Source organism: Hippocampus bargibanti, linkage group LG20 (genome assembly GCF_051943395.1).
Source record: "Hippocampus bargibanti isolate YZ-2025 linkage group LG20, ASM5194339v1, whole genome shotgun sequence".
Lineage (NCBI taxonomy): Eukaryota > Metazoa > Chordata > Actinopteri > Syngnathiformes > Syngnathidae > Hippocampus > Hippocampus bargibanti.
In genome coordinates, this window is record NC_142753.1 from 2,228,852 (window position 1) to 2,252,896 (window position 24,045).

The window sequence follows — 24,045 nt, forward strand, 5'->3', positions numbered from 1 at the left end:
GTGATGTCACGAACTGGGGGCGGGACTTTCTGAAAATGCCCAATTCACAGCTCAATTTTTTTGCAGATTTTGGACACTTCAAGTCATTTTTATTTGTGTTTTGCATTTGAATACAAATATCATACTGCGTGTTTTGGGTATTTTAGATGCGATAAAACGTTTTTCTGACTTCAGTTAACAAAGAAAAAAGTGACGTCGGTTGTCTTTTAAGAACAAGGAAGCTATTAAGGGTGTTTCTGTGTTGTCTAAGCAACGGTCTCAGGCAATAGAAGAGGTTGAAACACTTCTGTTGATTTCGATGAACAAAAAGCAGCTAGCAGTGGACAGTGTGAGTGAAGGTATTATCGCAGAGAAAGCATGACAACTTCACTCGGATATCATCAAGAGGCAACTACATCAATGACCATCACAAAGGTAAATAAAATGACATTATACAGTACAGTTTATTTCTTTCATTACAATAGCATATTTATTATACATAAAATAAGGTATATTTTGTGTAGTTTTAAGGCTTATTTAGTAGAAAATTATGTTTTATGGGGACCTGGAAATGGATTATTCTCATTTTTAATGGTTTCTTATGGGAAATAAATGTTTGGGAGACAAACTTTTCGCCTTACACACACTTTCTGGGAAACGGGTTTGTGAGCCGAGGTATCACTGTACTGTCAGCAGCCACCTTACTCCAGTATTCCCCCCATTGTCGAAGACGTGGTATAGCCTCTACTGTAGCGCTTTATAATATAGTGTGCCTTATATTTGGAACAATGTTCTATATTTCTATATTATATTTGGAAAATTTTGTTCATTCATTGAAGGTGCACCTCATACTCCGGTGCAGCTTATACACGGTATATCTAGATCGGATGTGAAAGTTTAAAATTGAACTGCCAAATGGCCGTCTTCCTAATTGCTCACGTAAAAGTTCCATAATTCTCATTACGTCTGTGTAAGCTCTCAGTCGTACAGGAGTGGTCCATCGATGAGAACGTTTCTTCAGCCGTTCGTCAGCGAACTAAAGTCTTACTGGTCGTATCGGCCCTATTTATATATCCCTAGTGTCCAGACATGGAGGCGCCGGAAACAGCTATGATAGGTCCCTACTCTCAGATTGGGGGGAGCAGAGGACCACTCCATGTGGCCTGACTAACGACTGGCCTGTTTGCCCCCATCCGGTATCACCTCATCAGCATTACGAATGTTGTCTAACCTGTTTTGCCTAAGCAGGCTATTGTATGAACGATCCAAATTGAACCTCACCCCACCAGACCGGTTTAATGAAGGATTTTGTTGTTTTATGAGAATCGCTTCTTTTACTCCCCTTTCAAACCATCTATGTTCTTTCGCTAAGATTTTAACCTCATTGTCGTCAAATGAGTGGTTGCTAGCTTTTAGGTGCAAATGTACTGCCGATTGAGGCCCACTCGTATTATCCCTGCGATGTTGATAGTCTTTTTTGGAGAATTTGTTGAGTCTCCCCAATGTACTGCTCCTTACAATTTTCATTCTTACAATGTATCGAATAAACTACATTACTTTGTTTTTCATTTGGCAGCCTATCTTTTGGACCTTCAAAAAAGTACAGATGACGGCTGAAGAAATCTTCTCATCCATAATTCTCATTATTTTCATCTCTTGTCCCAGAATTCCTTACAAGTTTTTATTGTGCCACCCTTACAAGATGCGCATCGTCAGTGAGTCTGCATAGAAAGCCGCTCAAACTGAGAGCGAGAGAGAGAACAAAAAAAGATTCTCCTAGGGGGCGTCCCAACGTGAAAATGGCGGGTGGAGCTTTGATGGAAAAGAAGCAGAGAGCAGCCGCACACCCAAACTATCATCTGGGCGGCGGCATGCAACAATTATCTCCAAGGAATGTATAAAAAAAGCTGCTTGGCTTTTCATACCTACATATTAGTGAGACAAATATGAATTTCAATGTTGTCGGGAGGAAAAAAGCAAAGCACTTTTCTGCCAGCTTTGCACAATTGGGGAGGCTTCTGGATTGTGAATATGGATTTGTTTTTTGGGGCACTAAAAATGAACTTTTTTGTCGAAAATGTTTGCTCTTTGGTTTTGGTCACGGAGAAACCAGCGTGAGGTCTGCTGGACCAAACCCCCAAGGTGCCACGAGGCGGCACGGGAAGGCAAAAATGCAAGCTCACTTTGAAAATTCTGCATTGAATACAAGTCAACACGCCGTTGTTCAAATGCCAAGATTTTTTCCAAACGTGATCAGGACAATTTAATTGAAGGGGGGGGTGGGGAATGACAGGTGATGAAGTTGCACAAGTGTAGACACCCTCTTGGTATGCATGTGGCTGTGTTGCACCATGTCGCAGAATTACTTTTGTTTTTATTTCTTTTTCCTTCATCGTTTTCACCGACTTCGGATCCAGGAGGGGAGCCCTGTTGCGTCACACGAGTGTATGATTTTGGGGTGCGCCTTTCAACACTTTCATGTCTTTCAATTCCTTGGTCTCCTTGATGTGCGTGTCGCCCTGACGCGTAGCACACGCTTGCAAATTGTATAGGGGGAGCTGTCGCGGGACGGAGAGATTGGGCGAACCACGGGGCCGAATCATCTCAGACTCACGCCCGGCTCAGGCCGGGCGTCGGACGGACATCACGGCCCGACTTGCTCAACTCCACGCCACGATCAAGCCCTGCGCGTCACCTGCCTGGGAGATCTGACAACGAACCTACTTACAAATAAAGAGAACCATCAAACTCTTTAGCTGTATTCGGAATGAACCAATGATATTTTAACGGTGACTCATGATTTAAAGTGATTCGGACGAACCGCAAATCAAGTTCAGATGCTCTAGGACAGTGGTCACCAAACTACGGCCCGTCACCACATTTGGCCCGGCCCTCTGAACAATACCAGAGGTGCTATCACATGTTTTTCCTATTTGGCCTCAAGAAAAATAAAAATTCCTTTTTCACGTCAAAGGTCGGTTTTCGATCATTATCTGTTCCTATTTTAATCTGTGTAATCAATGTATGCTGTTCATAATCGTGATTGAACAATACAAACACGCCTGCTCACAATAAACACAATGCGAAGCGACACAAGAAAGTGACGTATGAGGAAGTGTAGGGAGTCTGGTGGTACATTCATGTGCGCTCAGTTTGGTCCCAGACCCGTTTTCTTTTGTAAAGAGAGAACGGAATAATGGCGAAAAGGTTAGATAAGAGAAAAATTGATTCAGAATGCAGGGTATTTAACCTGCAGTGGACAAACGATTATTTTTTATGTTCAATGCAAAGAAAAGGCTGTTTGTCTCATCTGTCAAGAGGCGGTGGCGGTATTCAAAGAATACAATCTTTGCCGACACTATGAATCCCGTCACAAAGACAAGTACGATAGCTTGCAAGGCCAAATACGAGCAGACAAACTCTCAAAGCGAAAAGTGGACTACTATCTCAGCAGAATACATTTATACGGCAAGCTCAGCTGAAGAAGGCATCCGTTCGGGCCAGCTTTCGGGTTGCTAAACGGCAGCGGTAAGCCTTTCACGGACGGAGAGTTTGTTAAGGAATGTATGGATGCTGTCGCGGAGGAGTTGTGTCCCGAGAAGTAGTCCCGAGTACAAACACCAGACGCGGTGAAGAAATCGGAATTAATGTATATGCCCAGCTGCAGCAGAAGACGAAAGAATGTGACTTTTTTTCATTAGCACTGGATGAGAGCACGGACGTGCAAGACACCGCTCAACTGCTCATTTTTATTCGTGGAGTTAGCGTAAACTTTGCGATATGCGAGGAGCTGCCAGCCCTCCAAAGTCTCAAAGGGACTGCAACGGGAGAGGATATTTTTGACCAAGTGTACTAAACCATGGAGAAGTTGGAACTGAGTTACAGAACTGTGATGGTCTGAAAGACGCATTTAAGCCCAACAGTCTAATTGACTTCTATGCAACCCTCCCAAACGACACATATCCAAACATCAAAAAACACGCAATGAAAATGTCCACAGTTTTTAGCAACACGTATATCTGCGAGAAAAGCTTTTCTCGCATGAAACTGCTGAAATCTCCGATGAGATCAAGATTGACAGAAGAACATTTGCATCAGTGCTTGAGACTGGCTGTAACTAGACTGGAACCTGGCATTCAACTTCTCACCAGCCAGATGCAGACCCAGAGTTCACACTGACAAACATACATAGGTAAGCTCACTTTTCTGACTTGAATGAGTCATTCGGAGCATAAACAAATATAATCATAATAGAATTTACCTGGATAAAATCCATCTTTACATCCATACTGGTAGTGAAATGTATTGTGCTGTACCACTTAGTTCACTTTCTCAACCTGCTTCCTTTGTGGTTTTCAGAGGGAAGTTGATGAGAGAGAGCTGCAAACAGCGGTGTCTACAAGCCTACTGCAACCTACAAAAGGATTATAAGGAAGGAACACAAGAACTTTAAGAGACTGCTCATATGTGTCAAAGAGATTCTGCTCTGACAACTGAGCTGAACTTTTATCTGTTAAGATTGTGCATGGCACAACAGAAAGTTAATGTTCCATGGCTTTTTTTCTATGAAGAACTCAGAGAGGGTTATTTAGTTGTTATTTATTTCATTAATACCTCTGAAGATGGAGGTTACTGATTCGCTGTGGCGACCCTTTGAAGGGAAAAGCCGAAAGGAAAAGAAGAAGAAGAATAGTGTTATTATTTGTTTCCTGACTTTTTTCTGTAAAGAACCTGGAACAGGTTATTTGGTTATGTGTGGCTTTCTGGAAAACCTTTTTTTAAGCTCCCTACGATCGTCACACTTTTTCTGTTGCAAACTGACCGGCCCCCTCATCACAGAAGGGAAAAGTTATGTGGCCCTCACAGGAAAAAAGTTTGGGGACCCCTGCTCTAGGAGGCTTTTCTCGATATTTTGGGTGCTCCTAATTTGCTGAGCTGCAAGTTAAATTTTGAAATCCAGTCACATTTTGACATGAGCCTCATTAAAAAGTCCCGATTGGAATATTGGGCGGGGCCCCCCCAAAAAAACACCTGTTGCCATACCAACAGTCACAAGGCGTCGCATGTCATCGGGGTCATCAAAATGGATGTTGGTCACCGCACGTCGCTCTGGAGAGCGGCAGGTGCTTCCGCGCTAAGGAGGAGGAGAAGACGAAGGCAAAGAAAAACTCAACTGGAGGGCGTTTCCCCCCCTTCGCTCTCGCTGCCTTCCAAAAGCAGAACCTTGTCATTAAACTCAAGCAGCCATGCTAAATTGCTGACTTCCTTCAAAAGGCTGTACTTTAGAGGGCAGGGCAGGGCACACGCACCGCAGGTCACCAAAATAGATCATGGTGGAGGGAGGAAAAAAAAAAAAGTAGTGTCGAGGGAAGTGGGGGTGAGGGGGGAGTCACGCAGGGAGGCGGCGACGGCTTTCCGCACGGCGACCTCCCGGGTCAGGTAGGGAAGGAATTTAGACGGAGAAAGGCTCAGTGATTCTTAGCAATGGCCACAAGTACTGCCCAGTAAGCCGCATACCTCAAATAGGCAAGCGGGGGTGGGGCTGAATATGGCGTGAAGGGGGGACCCAAAAATGGGTGTCTTTTTTTTTTTAATTCAGTGTGAAAATGTAGCCAGCAGCACAGTTAGATATAAAACCACAGTGATACCTCAGCTTACGAACGCTTTAGTTCACGAACTTTTCGCCTCACGAACATTAAATTCTCGAGCATATAGTCTTGGCATACGAACTGGTTTTCGGTGGAAGAACCAAACCACACAGCACCACGCTGGCTGGCGGACTAATTTTTTTCACCCCCTTTCTTTGAGTGCAGACATGGTTTGTTATCGAGTGGAGTACTTTTGCTATTATGGGAGCGAAAAAAGACCCCACTACAGGCTAGTGTTAAGAGGACACAAAAGAAAATGATGGTCGAGCAGAAGAAGATAACCCATAAACGGCAAGAGAGGTGTGCGTTTGTGTGACTTAGCGTCCCAGGACCAGTGCGCTAAGTCCACTATTGCTATGTGTAGCTATGGATGTTTCTGTTTGTTGTTTGTCTACGCTGGTGTTTTTCAACCTTTTTTGAACCAGGGCACATTTTTTTACATTGCAATTTTTTTGCGGCACACCACGAATCATCTCACCGGAAAGAGGCAATCAGTCCCGAATATTAAATTACCCTTCAAGTCTTTTCAGCACGGACACAGGACAATGACATAATATTGGCAGAAAATTATTCATAAATGTTTGTAAAATTTTAAATTTGAAAAAGGGGCATTGGATAGTTTCTCACGGCACACCTGAAGATCTCTCACGGCACACTAGTGTGCCGCAGCACAGTGGTTGAAAATTACCGGTCTAAGCAATAGGAGAGGTTGAAAATCTTCTGTTGATTTGGATGAACAAAAAGTAGCTAGCGGGGGACAGTGTGAGTGAGGGTATTACCGCAGAGAAAGCACGGAAACTACATCAACCATCACAAAGGTCAATAAAACGATTTTATTATACAGTACAGTTTATTTTTTTTATTACAATACAATGGCACATTTATTATACATAAAATAAGGTATATTTTGTGTAGTTTAAGGCTTATTTAGGATACAATTTTGTTTTATGGGCACCTGGGAATGGATTATTCTCCTTTTTAATGGTTTCTCATGGGAAATAAATGTTCGACAGACAAACTTCGTCTTACACACACTTTCTGGAAACCAATTAAGTTTGTGAGCTGAGGTATCACCATATCTTATCCACATATTTATGGAAATATGAACCGTAGCATGCAATGCAATAGCAGGGATCCATCTGGGAATTTGAAAAAGTAGACATTGGCCTCCTCTCGTTCTGAGTGTGTCATTAACTGAGAATGGAACGCAGCTTAAGGGAGACCAATGGACGAGTGCCCCGGCCATTTTAGGGAAAACGCTGCCCGCCGGAGCATCGGTGGAAAGGTACCGGCCTAAGTGGAAGGAGGAGGGTGCGTGGCAGAAGGGGGGCGGGGGGGCACAAAGGCATGCCGAGGGTGAGACGCAATGAAAGAGAGCCATTGATGAAGGCAGACGGAGCACATGGAGGTAAAGGGGAGGGAGTGATGCAGGATCAAAAGTCATTTACCTGTAGTGTAGATGAACGGACGGATGGACAGAAGTGGCGCTGAATGACCTCTAACTGCCCACCTGACGACATCCGAGTCCTGCAGAACACAACCCAAATGTAAACCGGATGGACACCCTTCAATCGGGCAACTTCAACCCAACTTTCCACCCTCACATTGTAAAAATCAGTCTTTTATTTACATTTCATTTTAGATTCTTGATTGATATTTGAAGTTGAACCAGGAAGTGTCGTTGTCAGCGAGTTAGCATTTGCTAATTTAGCGAGGCCGTTTTGCTGTTCCGTTTTATCAAAAATGGATATCAGTCAAGTTGCATTTGCTTAAGAAGCTCAATGATAGCGCTGAGGTGAGCTTTATTCCCATTCTTGATTTGTTTTCTTTTTTTGCAAGCGCGGCTGACAAGAGGGGTGTGTCGGCCGTCGCTGCGCCGGCCGCCCGTGGCCTGGGCAGGAATGCGCCAGTAGAGCAGGAGGGAATGTACCATAGGGGTGTTGTGGATGGGCTGTGGGGGGCAGGGGTGCCAGCATTGAGGAAACATAAGGGGGTGAAACAGAGACGCCTTTTGTGAGACAGGAAACAGACGGGAGCGAGGCCCTCGTTCGGCACTGGGGGGGGATTGAATTGCAGAACGACCTGCACCAGATGAGCAAAGAAGAAGCATGTGGCACAGATTTGCTTCTTAATAGCAGGGTGGTGCTGCTGTTGTTGTTGTTTGGGCTTTAGCATAGAAGCCCTCCCGAAATTTAGACGTCTAATCCATTTTGGGTTGAAATTCAAGGGGCAAAAAAAATCAACAGAGGTCAAGTGTGCAGAAAATTTCTTGAGAGGATTTCAAGGTCATTTGTCAGCCAACAGATCAAAAGATCAAAGTTGGAGACAATCCAAGGATGGATGCTGCCCAAACGCAGGAAAAACAATTCATCAAAGTGAAGAGCGGGAAGCAACTTGATTGTCCGCAATAATCATCAAGAGCAACTGAGCCGAGCAGGAAATGGCAAACAAAAGGTTGGCTTTCAGAAGTTTCATTGACGAGAGCTTTTTCCTTTCTCGTGAGCAACATTCACAATCACAAAACAAAAACAATAGCAGCCGCCCTTTCCTCCCCCCCCCCCCCCCCCCCCACCATCCACCACATCAAATATCTTGAAAAGACAACAAATGCAGAAATGAATTCCATTTTGAGATACCTCAGCTCACTGTCGCATCCTCCTCTGCTCCTGGAGCGGGCCCCTCCCCTCCCTGCTCTCCGGACTCACTCACTTGTTCCTCATTTCCTTAATTGTGCCTTCTGGCTATAAAAGCCACCCTTACTGTTCGGTCTGCGCCTGTGTATTCTCCGAAGTTCCCTGTCACCCAGCCGTGCGCAGGTCTGTTACTCTGTTCTCCTCCATTGCCTTATTTTCTCTATTACTTTATGTGTCTCAGTAAAGACTCTGTTTGAAGTTACTGTCTACACCGTGTATTTCGGATCCAACCCTTACTGCTTCACGTCGTCCCTCGAGTCCTGTCACCTCTCCTCGAGCGGACGTGACACTCACAAACTTAATTGGTTCCCAGAAAGTGTGTGTAAGGCGAAGTTCGTCTGTCGAACATTTATTTCCCATGACAAACCATTAAAAAGGAGAATAATCCATTCCCAGGTGCCCATAAAACAAAATAGTCTCCTAAATAAGCCTTAAACTACACAAAATATACCTTGTTGTATGTATAATAAATGTGCTATTGTATTGTAATTAAAGAAGTAAACTGTACTGTATAATAAAGTGGTTTTATTGACCTTTATAATGGGCGTTGATGAAGTTGCCTCTTGATGATATCCGAGTGAAGTTGGATTGGATTTGCCTTTATTAGTCTCGCAGTGGAGAAATTTACATTTCACAGCAGCAAAATTATGAAAGAAGTTGCTGTGCTTTCTCTGCTCACACTGTCCCATGCTTGCTGCTCTTCGTTCATCCAAGTCAACAGAAGTTTTTCAACCTCTTCTATTGCCTGAGACCGTTGCTTAGACAACACGGTCTTTTTCGCTCCCTTAACTCATTCCTCCCGGCAAACGACTACAGTCGTTGTGTTTTTACTTCCGTGTATCCCGAGTCATGCCTCCAGTCGGGCTGAAGCTATAGCAAATAATGACAACAACTGACAACAGGCGGGCCGTGAATAGATGTTAACCCTTTACGGACGATTGTGCTTCCAGATCGAGAAAATGAAAGGTAGCAGTTCAAGTGCTGATTGAAACTGATGCGGCACAAGTTACATGTCCCTTTAAAACAGATTATATGCAGCTTTGCCTTCAAGAGTGACATCATCTCCTTCATGCGCAACACAATGTGCTCTCCTCCATCTTCAAAGCGTCAATCATCTTCTGCACTTTACTTGCTAACTGTTTACTATAGCTTGCTGTCCCTAATTCTATTATTCTGCAGCCATGGAGTCGCAAGTATCTCTGGAATCACAAGCGCCCCGTCATGAGGCGGGAGAACTGTGCGCCTCACCTATGCAGAGTTTTGATAAAAATAAAACAAAATAAACACTGTAGTACAGTGTTTATAATGTACAGTGACTGTACATTATATACACCAGCTAAACTGTAGAAATTTAGTTCATATACTAAACATGCTTGATCGCTTTAATAGCGATATGCAATATCGCAATAAGCAATGCGGTCTCACTGCAGAGCAAGCCAGCACAGTTAGCATAGTGATTGCGCAATCCATGTTGAGGCTCAGCCGGCTTCTGCCTCACCGCTCGTCTCTACTTAGTATTTGAACGATAAATGTGAAAATTCAGCGATTTAGAAAAAAAATCCAAAAACGGTGAAGTTAAATGGACAAGAACTTTAAAGTACACATCACTAAATACATATAACTGTTTAATTTATTTTTTCATTTGATATTTCCATGACAGCGTTCCATGATGACAGGCACTGCCTCACCTGACTGCACGTCACTGGTTGTAACTATTTTATGAGCTTTTCAGAAGAGGTTTACCTTGATACTGAAATGCATAAACTAACGCTAACTTCTTTATTTACCGAGAAATATTAAAAATAAGGAGTGTCCTGAATTCGGAACATTCTAACGCTAACGCTATTTTCATGATATTGTTGATCCTGCCTTGGTACCCGACGCAAATAATTGTAAGTGAATGGTGCGTTTTCCACTAATAGCTGTACCTCATAGCTTTGCATTCTAAATATGATTATTGAAACGGAGGTCCATATGTTTTTTTTTTTCTAAAATACCCATGTACTGTATATCTTTCCAGATCCTGATGAGAATGAAATAGATGACCATGTTGATGAAGACATTTTGACATCTGACTCAGTCGTGACTGTTGCACTGATGAACTTCTATCACCATTCAAATACTTTCGGGCTGATCAACTACGTGCTTCATACGCTATCTCCAGGAAATCACTCAAATGGTGGAAATACCTGTTCTGGTTTCTAGTGGATATTTGTATTTGCAACCATGAAGTGAAAACCAGAACAGGTCGCCCCCAAAAAAGGACTAGAATTCAGGACAAACTTAGCTCATCAGTTGTTTGGCAATTACAGAAGAAAAAGAAAAAGAGAATGCATGAAGGAGAATGACACTGTTGCCCTCCTTCATTGGCCAGTAGAATTGGATAAAAAGAGAACATGTAAAGAGTGTGCAAAGAAGAAACTTCGTCGTGGGCCAAGAACAGGTTGCGAGCAATGCAAGGTGAACCTATGCATTCCATGTTTTAAACCATACCACAAATCCTGGATTATTTTAAATGCATTCTAGGTTTATTTCATGAATATGTGACTTGTTGTGAATGCATTTTGTTGTAATTTGCAGGTTTTGGAAAAAAAAATCTTCATTAACATTGCAATAATTTTCTAAAACTTCGATCAATTTCACAAAAACTTTGTTGTCTTATTCTATATGTTGTGAAAGTACTGAAAGTTTCATAAAGATTGAACAACAAATGAAGTTATAACAGTTTATTTGACCACATGTTAGTTATGAATTTCCTGCTGAAGCAACTCAGGGAGCACACTACAAAGCTAGGCTGTATATATATATATATAGGCTGTGGGGGAAGAAATGCAAAATGCCTGCTAGGAAGGAGTTAATAGCAAAAGTACTCCACTCGTTAACAAACCACATTCGCAATCAAAGAAAGGGGGTGACGAAAACTAGTCCACCAGCCACCGTGGCGCTGTTGGACCGTGTGGTTTGGTGTTCATCCGCCGAAAACTAGTTCGTCAATCGAGACTATATGCGAAAAGTTCATGAGCTAAAACATTCGTAAACTGAGGCATCACTGTATTTGCCACCGCAGTCTTAATGGCGTTGGGATCCAGGCCTATTTGATGTGAAATTATGGACTGGGGCCTGACGACAGAAGCCTCATGGGGCATCCAAATTCGTCATTGGCACTCAGGTTCTTCTCCGGATTAGAAAGCAGTTGAAGAGCAGCCCCTTAACAGATATACAATTACCTCCTTTCAAGTGCCACTCATCCCAGTTTAGGCCCCGTCCGTGTGCAGCCAAGCGGAGACGCGGGGCGTTTCGTTAGAAGTGGTGACCTGTCCTGTCCCGTCAGGCATCAGCTGCAAGAGGTAGAGGCACATTACTTGAATCAATGGATGAATGAATGAAAGTTGACGGACTCAGACGTTTGAATTTTTGGTCCTTTCAATACCCGCCGATGCCAGCGGTGAGCTGGAACCGCATCCTTGCATGTGGGTCGATTTGTGTTACATCCTCACCATCACACTTGCCAATCCTAATGGCAAAAGATGACAATTTAGGGCTATAACATGCATGCTTTTTTTCCTTCGCACGAGCAGATTGCACCACATCGTTTAAATACACAACAAAGCGGCGAGGACCAATTTTCCCACAGACGTGAGCTGACATTCATGCAAGCTCGCAGGTCTCGCAGGTACGCCGCCTCCTCATTGGCTTGGTGGGGGAGGCAAGGTGAAGACAAACGGTCCAAGTTTGCCAAGACTAAAAAGGTCAGTGCTCCCCCTGGAGGCTGGCAGGTAGCAGCGCAGCCCACTCAGTGGTCAGCCGAGGCCCCCGGGGGTCCTGCTGGACTGACTGGGGAGAAATAATGCAATGAAAAGAACTTTGGGAACAGTATTGAAAATCTTTACTCAGACATGGTACAACAAAACAGAAACAAGAGTCAGAATGAATGACTGGAAGAAGAAAAAAAATAACAAAATAAAAAAAATGGAACAATATTTCATATTTTCTCAGTCACAAGGCGCCACATATAGATCGCAGTAAGATCCAAACAGACAAAAAAACAAAAACAAAAGGAACAGGTTCTGTTTTGATTGGACAATCAATGCATTTAATACTTTTGTTATAAACAAAAGGCTGGAAGCACATGAGAGATGCAAACAAACAAAACAAAACAAAATCACACAAAGAGTGAATTTTCTTTGAGCAACGAGTAAACAATTCATAAAGAGCCTTGCTCTAAGGGGGAAGTGTCTTTTTCTTCCTAGTTCTTTATTTGACCTTCAAAACACACTCCATTGTAGGCGTAACGGAGCTCCACCCAATTGTCCACATGAGGACAAAGTGACCTAATGGACGCTCCTCTTCACAGGAAAGAAAGTGACTTTTTAGATTCACTCAATGATCCCAAACAACAGCGGCCATTTTATTCGATTCCTGTGGGAGACCCGCTTCATCAAGTGATGAAAATAGATCATCAATCATAGCTGAACTCGCTTGGCCTCAAATCACAATCAGCGAGTTCAACTCGGACGCCATGTGGAAGAACGGGAAACTGCACCTCAACGCAGTGGGAGAAGCTTCAGTACGTGTGGAGGTCTCAAAGGTGAGACACGCTTATGTAACACGGCGCAATTGAGCCGCTGAGAACCAGAGCGGTCTCGTGAGCTGCATTTTGGGATTTTTTTCAAGTGCAGAAAGGGCCTTGAATCAATGTTCTAAATTTTGGCATTTGATGTTTAACCCTCATTTGTGTGGTGAAATATCGAGAGCTGTTGAGAATTCATAGCCTATTGCACAACCCCCCCGGTGCCCGTCGATAGGCAACGATACTGAGCAGGTATGACATAAAACTAGGTACGACATAAAACCAAAGGAAATCTAAGGAAAGCCTGCATTTCTGGACAAGCAAAACAGCGACAAAAAGTTGGGCAAAACCACATTAATTGAGTTCCCAGCCCATTTCTCAGTGGCTCAATTCATTTTTTGGTAAAAGTCCAGGTTGCATAATTTGTCATAATTCATAATTATCAATTGACAGGAAGTTCAACATCTGCCGGGTGAGATTTTCAAAGGAAATTAAAAAGAGCTGCCAATCAGTCAGCCTGTACAAGAGTCTTTACATCTGACTTGCCACATGAAATATTTCATTTTTGGGATCATTTTTTAAAAATACATATCAACAAATAAGCCTCAAAACCAGGGGTGGGCAACCTTCTGTGCTCATTGTTAAATTGGGAAAAAGAGTTGAAAAAAGACAGTATTTTAACTAAACCTGTTTTATGTGGCTTGAGTGGTTTCGTGAGATTAATTCATTTTAGTCCAATGATAAATTAGGAATTGTTTAGTGATAAAGCAACATAAATCAAGTTTGCTTGATTGTATTTGTCATAATGTATGAACAGATACATTCATAATCAGACTTAGAAAATTGGAAACATTGTTCCAAATATATATTTTTAAATTGAAAGAAATCATCCAATAAAAAAAACAACTACTTGAAATAAAAATATAATTCAAATGCATCGGGGAAGGGGGGCGGGGGGGGGGGGCAGATTAAAGAACAAAGACGGAGTTTGCCCACCCCTGCACACGCCAGACCAAAAAAGCCAAACACTAAAAAAAGATTCATTCACCTGTCTTACAGGTTGCCTTGCGGCAGGAGGTGGGGATTGGGGGGCTCCAAGCCCCGAAATCACACAGGTCCTCTTTAAGAGGATGCATTTGGAGTTTCTAATAGGCCACATTGTCCGCTTCCACCGCTTCACTCGAGCGCACGCTTGCATACCGTGCAATGTTAGCATTGGTGTCAATGTGCAATGTGCCTAAAATACTCTGCACATTGAGCCAATGCTTGAAAAAAAAATATAATAAAACACTTCAAAAAAGTCTGACTGGAGAAAAAGCTCACAATCATCCATCAATGGCAGGACTGTTAAAAAAAAAAAGTTGTCACATTTGGAGCTCCGCTTGGTTGCAAATCACAGTTAAGTCAAGTGCCAAATCAATGTCACGGGTGTAAAGGTTTCACTTGGGGGGGCAGGGTCATTGATTTGATTGGGGGGACAATGACAATGTTTGAAACTGGAAAGTTTTGGGTAGAAAAACCCAATGAGCAGGATGTTTAAGCGTTTCAAGTGCTAATATTGACACATCTGGTGTGGAAAAGTGTCAGATAGTCAATCACAGAAGACTCTCGCTACTAGTGATGTCATCAATCACAGGAGTGCGGGGGGGGGAATCGAGGCAAGATTGTAATATGTATATGTAATATGATTGTAATTCGTCCAATCATCTAAATATTTGTTTCTTTTCATTCCATGGCAACGATGAGGTGGATCAAGCTAATTTTACCCCCGCCCCACACACACAAATTAAAAAAAAAAAAAAAAAAAAAACATTGCTCGGCCTGCCCAATGACCAAAGCCAAGAAATCAGAGCCAAGGCGGCACCAGAGGAGGAAGGAGAGAGCCACCACAAAGTCGTACCTTGTCTCAGAGAACGGCGGCCCGTAGTAGGAAACGCTCGCTCGCGCAGGTACGACTCACCAAAGTGCATTCATGACTGCCGGCCAAGCAGAGGACCACGTCGTGGTGAGAAAACCAGAAGGCGAGCTTGCTCTCAACTCCCGCAAGCTCGCTAAAGCGACTGCCAGGATAGACAAGAAAACAAACACAAGGTCAACACCAAAACAAACAATTCAAGTCATTTTTTTTTTTGTATTACAAAGCGCACGCCCAGGCTGGAAGGACAACCTTAAGAGTCATTCAAAGTGCTCCCAGAGCCTTCCTGGATTTCAAGGCCTAGGGGAAGAGGGAGAAGGGAGCTCTCATTTCATGAGTACAGTACTTCAAAGATAGAAACCCAACCAGCATGATTGTGGAAATCCAAAGCGCAGGCATGTCATCCGTTTTCGGATGGCGTGGATGATGTGAGCTGATTGGAACGCCAGGTGCCGGATTGGAAGCCAAAAACCATCCAAGTTACTGAGAAGGCGCTCTGAGATGATGAAGACATTTAGCACTCATCACTGTGCATATACACATGCTTTTTTTCTCTTTTTATATACACGTGTTTGTGTGTGTATATCCGTTTGTTTTTTGTGGTATATGCCTGTGCATAGTCGAGCGCGTAGGCGGTTGAGAAGATGCGGAAAGACGACGGCGCCAGTGTATTTTTTTAAAACGCCATCGCATCTCCACGTTCAATCTGTCTGTTATCCACGAGGTAAACCGCCAATGTGCGCGCAAGGGCGGGCGCTGCCATTGCAGATCCCGGTGTGTGAGGCGGCAACGAGGGGGGGCCGTCGGGCGGGCCTGGTCTAGGTGAGCTGGTGAGGCGCCTCCAGCATCTCCATGAGGAAGGTGTCAATGGGCGTGTCGCCGATCAGCTTGAAGAAGAACAGGTGCTCCAGGCACTTGAGGCCGATGGAGCGCAGCGCCGGCAGCCGCAAGAGGAGCTTGGCGAACCTGCCGGGTGGGGCATTGTCAATACTGCGGAAAGGTTTTGCGCTCGGTGGCGCTCACCTGCCCTGCTGTTCCGGGTACTTCTGTTTGCAGTAAGTCTCCAGGGACGCGTAGACCCTTTCTCGCAGCAGCTCCACCTCGCTGGGGTTGGACAGGCCCTTGGCATCTTCGGGCGACACAGAAAGAGAAGAACGCTTGAGAGGAATCCGCCCAGGTGGTGATGTTTTTGCTTGCGCATTACCTGGATTGAAGAGGATGATGGCGCGCAGGCAGCCCAGCTCCGTCTTGTCCATTTGCATGTCTCGCATTTTGCTCACTAGCTCCGTCAAAACCCTGCCGAGAGAAAAGCGGGAAAGCGGCGGGCCACGATCAGAAGAGACGACTTTCTCGCCGCCGTCCGTCAAAGGCCAGTGTTTGGATGGCGCCTAAAAGACAGGACGCTTCTGGAGAAACATCAGCGATGCACGATGAAAAGCGCGCTGCAGGACCAACAGTCTTGGATACAAATCGATCGCTGAAGAGACAACGACAAGGTTTTTTTTTTCTTGTTCCACTTTGAAGCGTTAATCTGTCCCCCAGATGTCTGTTGACATTGAAAAATAAATGGTGGCAACATATTGATGACCTCTCTCGGCTCACGGCCGCCATTTTCGATCAGTCATCTTAGTTGACCCAAATCCATTCAAGTTGCTTTGCAGGCCTCCACAGAACTTTTGGCAAAAGCAGGAGCGAGGCGCTGCCACGTATGCGCCACAAAAGTGCTAACATTTCAAGGTTAGGAGTCTCTAGACTTTTCATACCAACTTTGCCCTCTCATCGTCTTTTAGTCACCAAAATTGAAAAAGTCAAATGAACCCGGAGGCGATGACAAAGAGCTTTTGAGCAGACAAAGCAAAGCACAGCACACACATGGCGATCCGTTTTAGAGCCAGTGAGATTGTCTCAATGGGGACTGCGGATGACGAGGGGGGGGGGGGGGTCAAGCAAAGTGTTTGTGTCGTGCCGTAATTACCTGTCAAATATGGCCCCAACCTCAGCATTGTGCGCCCTGTGTATGCAATCACAATGTGTTATTACAGTGTTATTACACAGTGTCATCGCCAATACACTTGGAAGATTTTTCAAGTGGGCCCTCAGCGGGTACGCTTATTAAGTCGAGAAGACATGTTTGCAAAACCATGCACTTTTGATTTTGGTGGCTTTTTACCTAGACCAAAGGTTCTCAAAGCGGGCTCCATGGACAGGGGGGGTCAACAAGCCGGAGCTTCGGTGGCATCCTCAATTTTTTTAATAAATAAATAAAATATTGATTGATGCTGAATCATCCTTCCAAAATAAATAAGATTACCGACATGTAGGAACAGCAAAAAATAAATCAAAGTATGATTTATTGCCACATAAATCTGACATCACCACTTTTTTTTCCCATGCTTTCTGTTCCCATTTGCGCAAAGCAAAGCTGACAGACACTGTATCCATTCTTATTGGGTGTAGTCAATTCTTTAGGAAAAAAGGACTGTGTAATTAACAGAGAAGCCACACATTGTGATTGATGGGCAAATCTAATCTGCACAGCGCATTTTCAGTTGCGAGGGGAGAGGGGGAGCTTTTTCGGTGGGCTGGAGTACCAAACAACAAGATGAAATGTAAAATTTTCCACTGAAAGACTAATAAAGGCAAATCCAATCAAATCCAATGGCCGCACCAGTGCAAGCGTTGCAAAAGGTTAGTTTGCAGCCCACCACTTGCTGGACACCAGTTGCTACCTGCTGGAACTTATTTTGTGGGATTTATAAGTATGTTTTAGCAAAGGACTTGGTGAGGGCAGGGGAGGGTTCACGGTACTTTCTTCAGCCTTGTCACTTGATCATGTGTGCGAGTTGGCAGAAAGGTGAGTGAAGGGCTACCTGTCAAAGATGGCCCCCACACCTGCGCTGTGAGCACTGTTCCGGTGCACGTGGAGGCCGGTGGCCAGTAAGATTCCGTCCTTCACCGAAATGGAGCGGTGGGAGAAGGAGGCGATCAGTAGTTCATTCCAACCTGCCCACAAGGAGATTAGGGCTCGTCCATAAGATGTTTTGTTTTGAAACAAACGCGAGCAATAATATCATCGATAGCAGGAAAGACATTTGACGTTTTCATTTTTTATTTATTTGTTCTCTTTATTTGTGTGTAAAATTTATTTGTAGAAAAAAATACAAATAATAAATACCCCATCTACAGATTGTGTAACTAAAAACATTTGAAAACCAAGCCACATCAACATTCCAAACATGGCAGTTTTAACTGTGAGCTATCCGGTTCAAAGATAAGACGGCCGGATTTCACTCCCACTGCGGTAAAAAGTGTCATGCTCTGTGTCGAAATAAAATAAAGACACCCACCTGCGCGCAGCAAGATAACCTGATCGTCGAGGGGCAGCTCCGAGAAATGGGGGATCCTCTTGGCCCACTCCACCAGGGTGAAGAGCTGCTTGTCCGCAGCCTGGCAAATGTTGGTGACGGGGTCGTTGGGCTGAGGAGGAGTTGCAAGGCGAAATTTGACGACGCCTCCCCTTTGAGGATCGACATAGCTTTTCCCTATGTCCGGTTGACTCACAGAGCTTCCTCCCGAGCTTCCGTCGGCGTGAAGCTCCGTCTTCTGCTCCACGGCCATCTCCGCCTCCAAAATCTTTTCTACCGGCATCTCCTCGTTGACCACGCCGCCGGTGGACTCCACCTCGCCCTCACGCTCTTTGTTCCGCTGGCGCTCTTCTTGCACAGCTGAGGAACGGGAGAACAAACAACGGGAGGAATCAATCCAATTCTAAATCTTATGGGGGGTGTAGAAGAGATTAATCATATTCACATTTGAGGAGGAAAAGATGGAAAATGTATTCAACGATTGCCTGTTGCTTCCCTTGCTTTTGTTGTGTGCACCTTGGCCACCGGGGGGCAGTATAATACAGTCAGATGGCAACAAACTCCACTATTTCTCCACTGCGAGACTAATAAAGGCAAATCCAATCCAATCGAAGAAGAGGTTCATGACGAATTGACTCAATTACAGAGGAATAATTAGCCCTTTCTCTGAGATGATTAATGAAAAGAGATGTCTGTATTGTTCTATATTCTCTGTACATTGCCAGCCAGGTTGTGTTTAAGTATCCAACGCGTGTAGCATTACAACACCACCACAAAGACACAATTGATTCTCTTGGACTTTCCATTGTGTGGAATCCGACAGAGATTCAAAGATGATTGAAACGCAGGGGTCATTCCTATCGTTTCATGTTTGATGATAAAATTCAACTGGAAGTTATGCTGTGCGCCAAACGAGAGCTTGTTTTGCGAGTTAAACCGCCATCAAATGCTCCCTCTCAAATTTTGGTTTAAAAAGCTCAAAAAAGGGATAATTTGTAAGCTGGAGTTTTGACGCCATGTGGTGACGTTTTAGAGCATTAAAAAAGGAACAGAACATACGCCAAACACTGCCAATAGTTGAGTGTTTCACATAATTACGTGGGATAGGTTGATGGAAAACTAAAAATAATAATTACGGTGATTGGATTGGATTTGCCTTTATTAGTCTCACAGTGGAGAAATTTACATTTCACAGCAGCAAAGTGATGAAAGGTGAAGGTGAGGTGATACCTCAGCTTACAAACTTAATTGGTTGAAAGTGTGTGTAAGGTGAAAAGTTCGTCTGCCAAACATTTATTTCCCATAAGAAACCATTAAAAATGAGAATAATCCATTCCCAGGTCCCCATAAAACAATGTTCTACTAAATAAGCCTTAAAACTATACACAATGAACCTTATTTTATGTGTAATAAATGTGCTATTAGATTGCAATAAAAGAAATAAATTGTACTGTATAATAAACTCCTTTTATTTACCTTTTTGATGGTATTTCTCAATGGATGGTAGCAATAGTCGACTTAGCGCAATGATACTGGGACAGTTAAATCACCCCCCCACCCCACCCTTTCAATCCATAGCCTCGCATCCCCACCCCCTCGTCCTTACAGCTGTCGCTTAACCACTACAGGAGGGAGAGGACGAGAGGAAACAAAAAGGGAAGCAAAGTGGGTGTGTGGGGATGGGGGGTTAGTGTTTGCAAAGCTTAGCAAACTCAATGTCCCCCTCCGCTACCGCTGTTTGTTATCCTGCGGCGCCGAGACCCAATTTCAACGCTCACTCTAGTTTGAGAGCGAAAATTGAACGTGGGGCATCTTTCACGCCTCCATCTCGACTCCAATGTGTGAAGTGTTGCTCTGGTGAGTGAAAAAATGTCATCCAGTAGGGTTTTGCAATTCAAATCCCAATTACAATATTGAGGGGGAGACGGGTCACAGTGGGGTTATCTTTCAAAAATCTCCACCCCCACCCTACGTCTATCACTGCAACTTTGGGTTCTTGGGGCTATTTACCTTCTCTCTTCATGCCCATGGCCAGGCACTTCTGGTAGCGGCAGTATTGGCAGCGGTTCCTCTGCCTCTTGTCTACCATGCAGTCCTTGCTGTCTCGGCAGGTGTAGGTCAGGTCTTTGCGCACCGTCCGCTTGAAGAAGCCTTTGCAGCCCTCGCAGCTGTGCACGCCATAGTGCTTACCTGGAGGGAGAACCAAAGCAAATGTTAGCCAGCCAAACATGGTGTCATTAATCTTTTCTTTGTTTCACAACCCCAAAATAATTGTCCAAATGAACTGCTAACTACCGCACGCATTTTTCTCCATGGGGTGCATACAGAAACAAATAAATGGAAGAATCCAAGACCTGTTTGTAGTTGTTTTGGGAAAAAAAAGCCTCCAAGCTTTTTGTCAGACCCCATTTTTCAATTAGAACGAAACATCTCTTGAAGGCGAACAATTTTACAAAGCGATCACTTGGTACGTTGGCATTTTAGCCCTTGACACAGAGCAGAAAGTGGAGGAAGCCATTTTTTTTGAACATCTTTATTCATCGCAGTGCTACCAAGAAAAATGAGACGTGTTTCATGATCGTTCATTCGTAATGTTGCACATTCAGAAATGCTTGACATCTTGGCGCAAATATCATTTTTAATGTTACACAGGCCACTTAAAACCAGTTAGCAGGCCACAAATGGCGTGTGGGCCATCGTCGGGATGACTATCAAACTTTTCATGTGGTTATTTATCTTTATTGTGTTCACATCCTGTTCTGGATCAACGCGGTATATGTGATGAAAGAAAGACGGAGGTGAGGAGTAGTCACCAGAGGATCGGTCGCCACAGATGGAACAAAGACGTTTCTGGGAAAGCATCGGGCCCGGGCTGTGCGCTGAAAGCTTCAGTCCTATCGGAGGTTTGACATCATCTGAGCTGCTCACCATGTGAAGTCCAGACATGGAAACTGTGGAGTTGATCTGAATGAAGGACAGCAGACGATTACTACAAAAAAAATGGCTTCCAAAATATACAAGGGAAGGGGGCAGGCACTGAAACCACAAATATGTTAATTGGTTTAAGCTAAATCTCCCTATGGACCAGGAAATGTTGACTGAGGAGATTTTTTTGAAATGAGTAAACACAGCTAGCTTCAAAAACACCCAGTGTAGTCTCAAAACATTACTTCGTTTGATATCCCGATTGGTGCAAGGGGTGGCAACAGGCCCTTACTTGCGGACTACTAATGGGACCGTAGCCGACCGACGGTGTCCCCGGCAGGCAGGGGGAACCCAGCGAGGAGCTCATGACCGAAAAAGGGGAACCGATGCTACTGACGGGGCTGCTGACGCCGGCGCTGGATATGGGAGGCAAGGAGGTCATGGAGGCTGCCGCCGCCGGTGGTACTATTGGTGGCGAGCGCTGGCCTGACGGAGGGGACGACACTGACGAACTGTCGGGACTCCATGAATCTGCCGAGAAGCATCTCGTTATGTCAATTTGTGATTTTTAACCACTCTTCCACACAATTCATCTGTGGAATATCCAATTTCAATGGGTCATTTTTTTATAACAAATATGGTGACTCCCAACCACTCGGGACAAGACTTGAAGATGTTCAAAGATTGCTATGATATGCTAAGAAGTTAACCGCCGGCATCCAAGGAGTCCAAGATGGCGCCCGAGTAGGCAGCTGTCAGCAAGTGCTCCCATGAGCCTTGCTTTTTTTGTTGTTTTTGTCTTGTTTTTTGTTTTATTTTGTCACTTTGTGTTGTTGTGCATCGTGTGGAACGGATACAGATTGTTTTTCAGCATTTTAGACCACGACATTCATCAAGGAGGAGACTGTGCTGAGCGGTTGTGGCTTTTCGGCAGCATGAATATGCCAGTATTGTTTTTTAATGGGAGGAATGTCGGTGCCATGCGACTGTCATCGCTGGACACCAAAGGGGCCATTGTGCTTTTTTGCACCTGCAATGGGCATCATCTTCACAGCCCCGCTTTGTTCAGTGGAAAGGTCGGTGCTGTTGGACAGTCTGCCGCTGGATGAATGCATGGCTTGAGGAGCCCGCGATTAGAAGAAAGGAGCATCAGCGCAGAGCGCCGATGCGCATGTGGAACTGTCGCGGCTTGGAATTGAAGCGGATTTATGTGGGACAGGAGATGTGAGACAATCTCTTTTTGTCAATGGATGCTACAGCTGCATGTTTGCTTTCAACATTTAGCTTGTTGTCGACGTGCACATTCTACCATGATATCCCTGATCCACTGGTGAAGAGATGCTCTCCTCTTTCATCTGGAACTGCTTCGTGTAACAAAGAGGGTACAGAAAGTGCTTAAGAATGAGTGACTCTCTGTGTCTTTGTGTTGTCATGTTATTTGTTATGTACGTTTTTTTTGTTCCTTTGACTTCAAGACGGTGCCGCAAGAGGCTGCCTTTCCAGCAGCTCCTGTATTTTGTTTTTCTACTTTCATTCCTTTCATAACTTTGCTGCTGTGAAATGTAAATGTATCCACTGCGAGACTAATTAATGGCAAATCCAATCCACATAATTACCATTAATACAGTCAGACATTATTGAGAACTAAAACACGACTTTAGTTCAAAGTCTTCGTTTCACATGATAGTTTGACAGGCCTTCGGTGCATCCAGAACAAACATTCTTGACACTTGAATCAAAAAATAAAGAAATAAACGACTGGCTGGGTAGTGGCTGAGAATGCGGTGGTCCTCACCTCGACTATCTCCCATGATTGTGCCGTCTGCGGCGCGGGGGATTCCCCGGGATTGACTGGCGGCCGCACACCGTCGAGCCTCCGCGTTGACAGCCCGACGACAAACTCGAGACCGCGGACTAGCGGCCCGGGCCGGAGCTGCTTTAGGGAAACCAAAAACGGCTCTGAAATGCCAACATATGCAAAGGAGGGACATATTAGGTGCCGAATGAGACGCTATAATCTACGAAACAGTCAAGACAGCTAACCAACATATAGCTTCACCGAAGCTAGCCTCCACGTAGCTTCACCGTTATCTCACATTACGGAGCCCTTTACCTTCGAATGAGGGCAAACCCTTTCCTCTGTCAGTGACCGGAAAACGCGACCAAAATCCACCCGGTGGTGTTTGTCGTCCACATCACCCCCCAAATGCGCACGCTCCCAAAGGTGTCAAAACAAGCGAAACGCTAACCCATGCTAGCTTAGTGAGTTAGTTGCTAACGTGTTTGCCACTGAGCTAAGGAGCTAACTCGAAAGCTAAAGCGTTTGCGTCGCAAATATTCAAGGAGTGAATGTCGCAAATTGGGCAAAAATCGCACGAATTGCTGATGCGTGTCAGTCACACCCCCCCCCCACTCACCACCTCCAGCGCGGCGCTGACACTTTGGCCCGCAGAGAGCCCACCTTAACCATGCCAGGATGAAAACATGGGGACGGCGACCGAGCGTGCTCGCGCCTCAACTGCACCGCCGGCCGCGGCTTCGACTCAGACACGAGTTTCATTCGTTCCGTGACCACGCTCGTATCTTAAAGCACCTATACACCATCTCAAATCATGTTTTTCACTGGGAGGAATGCTACCGCTATTCCAAATATTGTCATGTGTTTTTGAATGACAAAAGAGCTGCAATGAAACCATGACCAGGGATGTTCAGGGAAGTGCAGTTTGCGGGGTCAGAGAAATAGCAATCTTATTTCTATCAATTGAGGTCTTCTGATCCCATCCACCAATAATTCAAGCCGGGTACACACTCAAAGACAATTGGCTTGTTTTTAATTCTCATTTTGCTCCTTGCGCCATTGATGTTAAATGCTCAATGATCTTTAAAATGATTGGATTGGATTGGTTTGGATGTACCTTTATTCGTCTCGCAGTGGAGAAATTTACATTTC

At 44.5% G+C, this 24,045-nt stretch overlaps 2 protein-coding genes across 10 annotated transcripts in view; both read right to left on the reverse strand.

Moving 5' to 3' along the window:
• Positions 1 to 12,051, reverse strand: part of col11a2 (collagen, type XI, alpha 2) — a 43,573-nt gene extending 31,522 nt beyond the window's left edge. For all 4 annotated transcript variants that reach the window (XM_089022827.1, XM_089022826.1, XM_089022825.1 and 1 more), the window contains exons 1-3: positions 11,751 to 12,051; positions 11,548 to 11,658; positions 7,076 to 7,154 (exon numbers count right to left, since the gene is read on the reverse strand). The gene's annotated coding sequence lies outside the window, so the exon portion shown is untranslated. The remainder of the gene's footprint in view (positions 1 to 7,075; positions 7,155 to 11,547; positions 11,659 to 11,750) is intronic.
• A 1,011-nt stretch (positions 12,052 to 13,062) lies between these two features.
• Positions 13,063 to 23,653, reverse strand: rxrba (retinoid x receptor, beta a). 6 transcript variants are annotated; one of them, XM_089022829.1, is made up of 12 exons: positions 23,557 to 23,653; positions 22,891 to 23,054; positions 21,388 to 21,626; positions 20,984 to 21,134; positions 20,181 to 20,360; positions 18,367 to 18,530; positions 18,153 to 18,282; positions 17,676 to 17,808; positions 16,781 to 16,816; positions 16,010 to 16,101; positions 15,829 to 15,934; positions 13,063 to 15,771 (listed from the first exon to the last, which is right to left on the reverse strand). In XM_089022829.1, exons 2-12 carry the CDS (start codon positions 22,904 to 22,906, stop codon positions 15,624 to 15,626), a joined length of 1,395 nt encoding a protein of 464 aa, XP_088878955.1. In that variant the 5' UTR covers positions 22,907 to 23,054; positions 23,557 to 23,653; the 3' UTR covers positions 13,063 to 15,623. The 6 variants fall into 6 exon arrangements, with proteins under 6 accessions (XP_088878955.1, XP_088878958.1, XP_088878956.1 ...); XM_089022832.1 differs by having other exon boundaries at positions 22,891 to 23,028; positions 23,557 to 23,636; XM_089022830.1 differs by having other exon boundaries at positions 23,513 to 23,633.
• Positions 23,654 to 24,045: the final 392 nt, after the last annotated feature.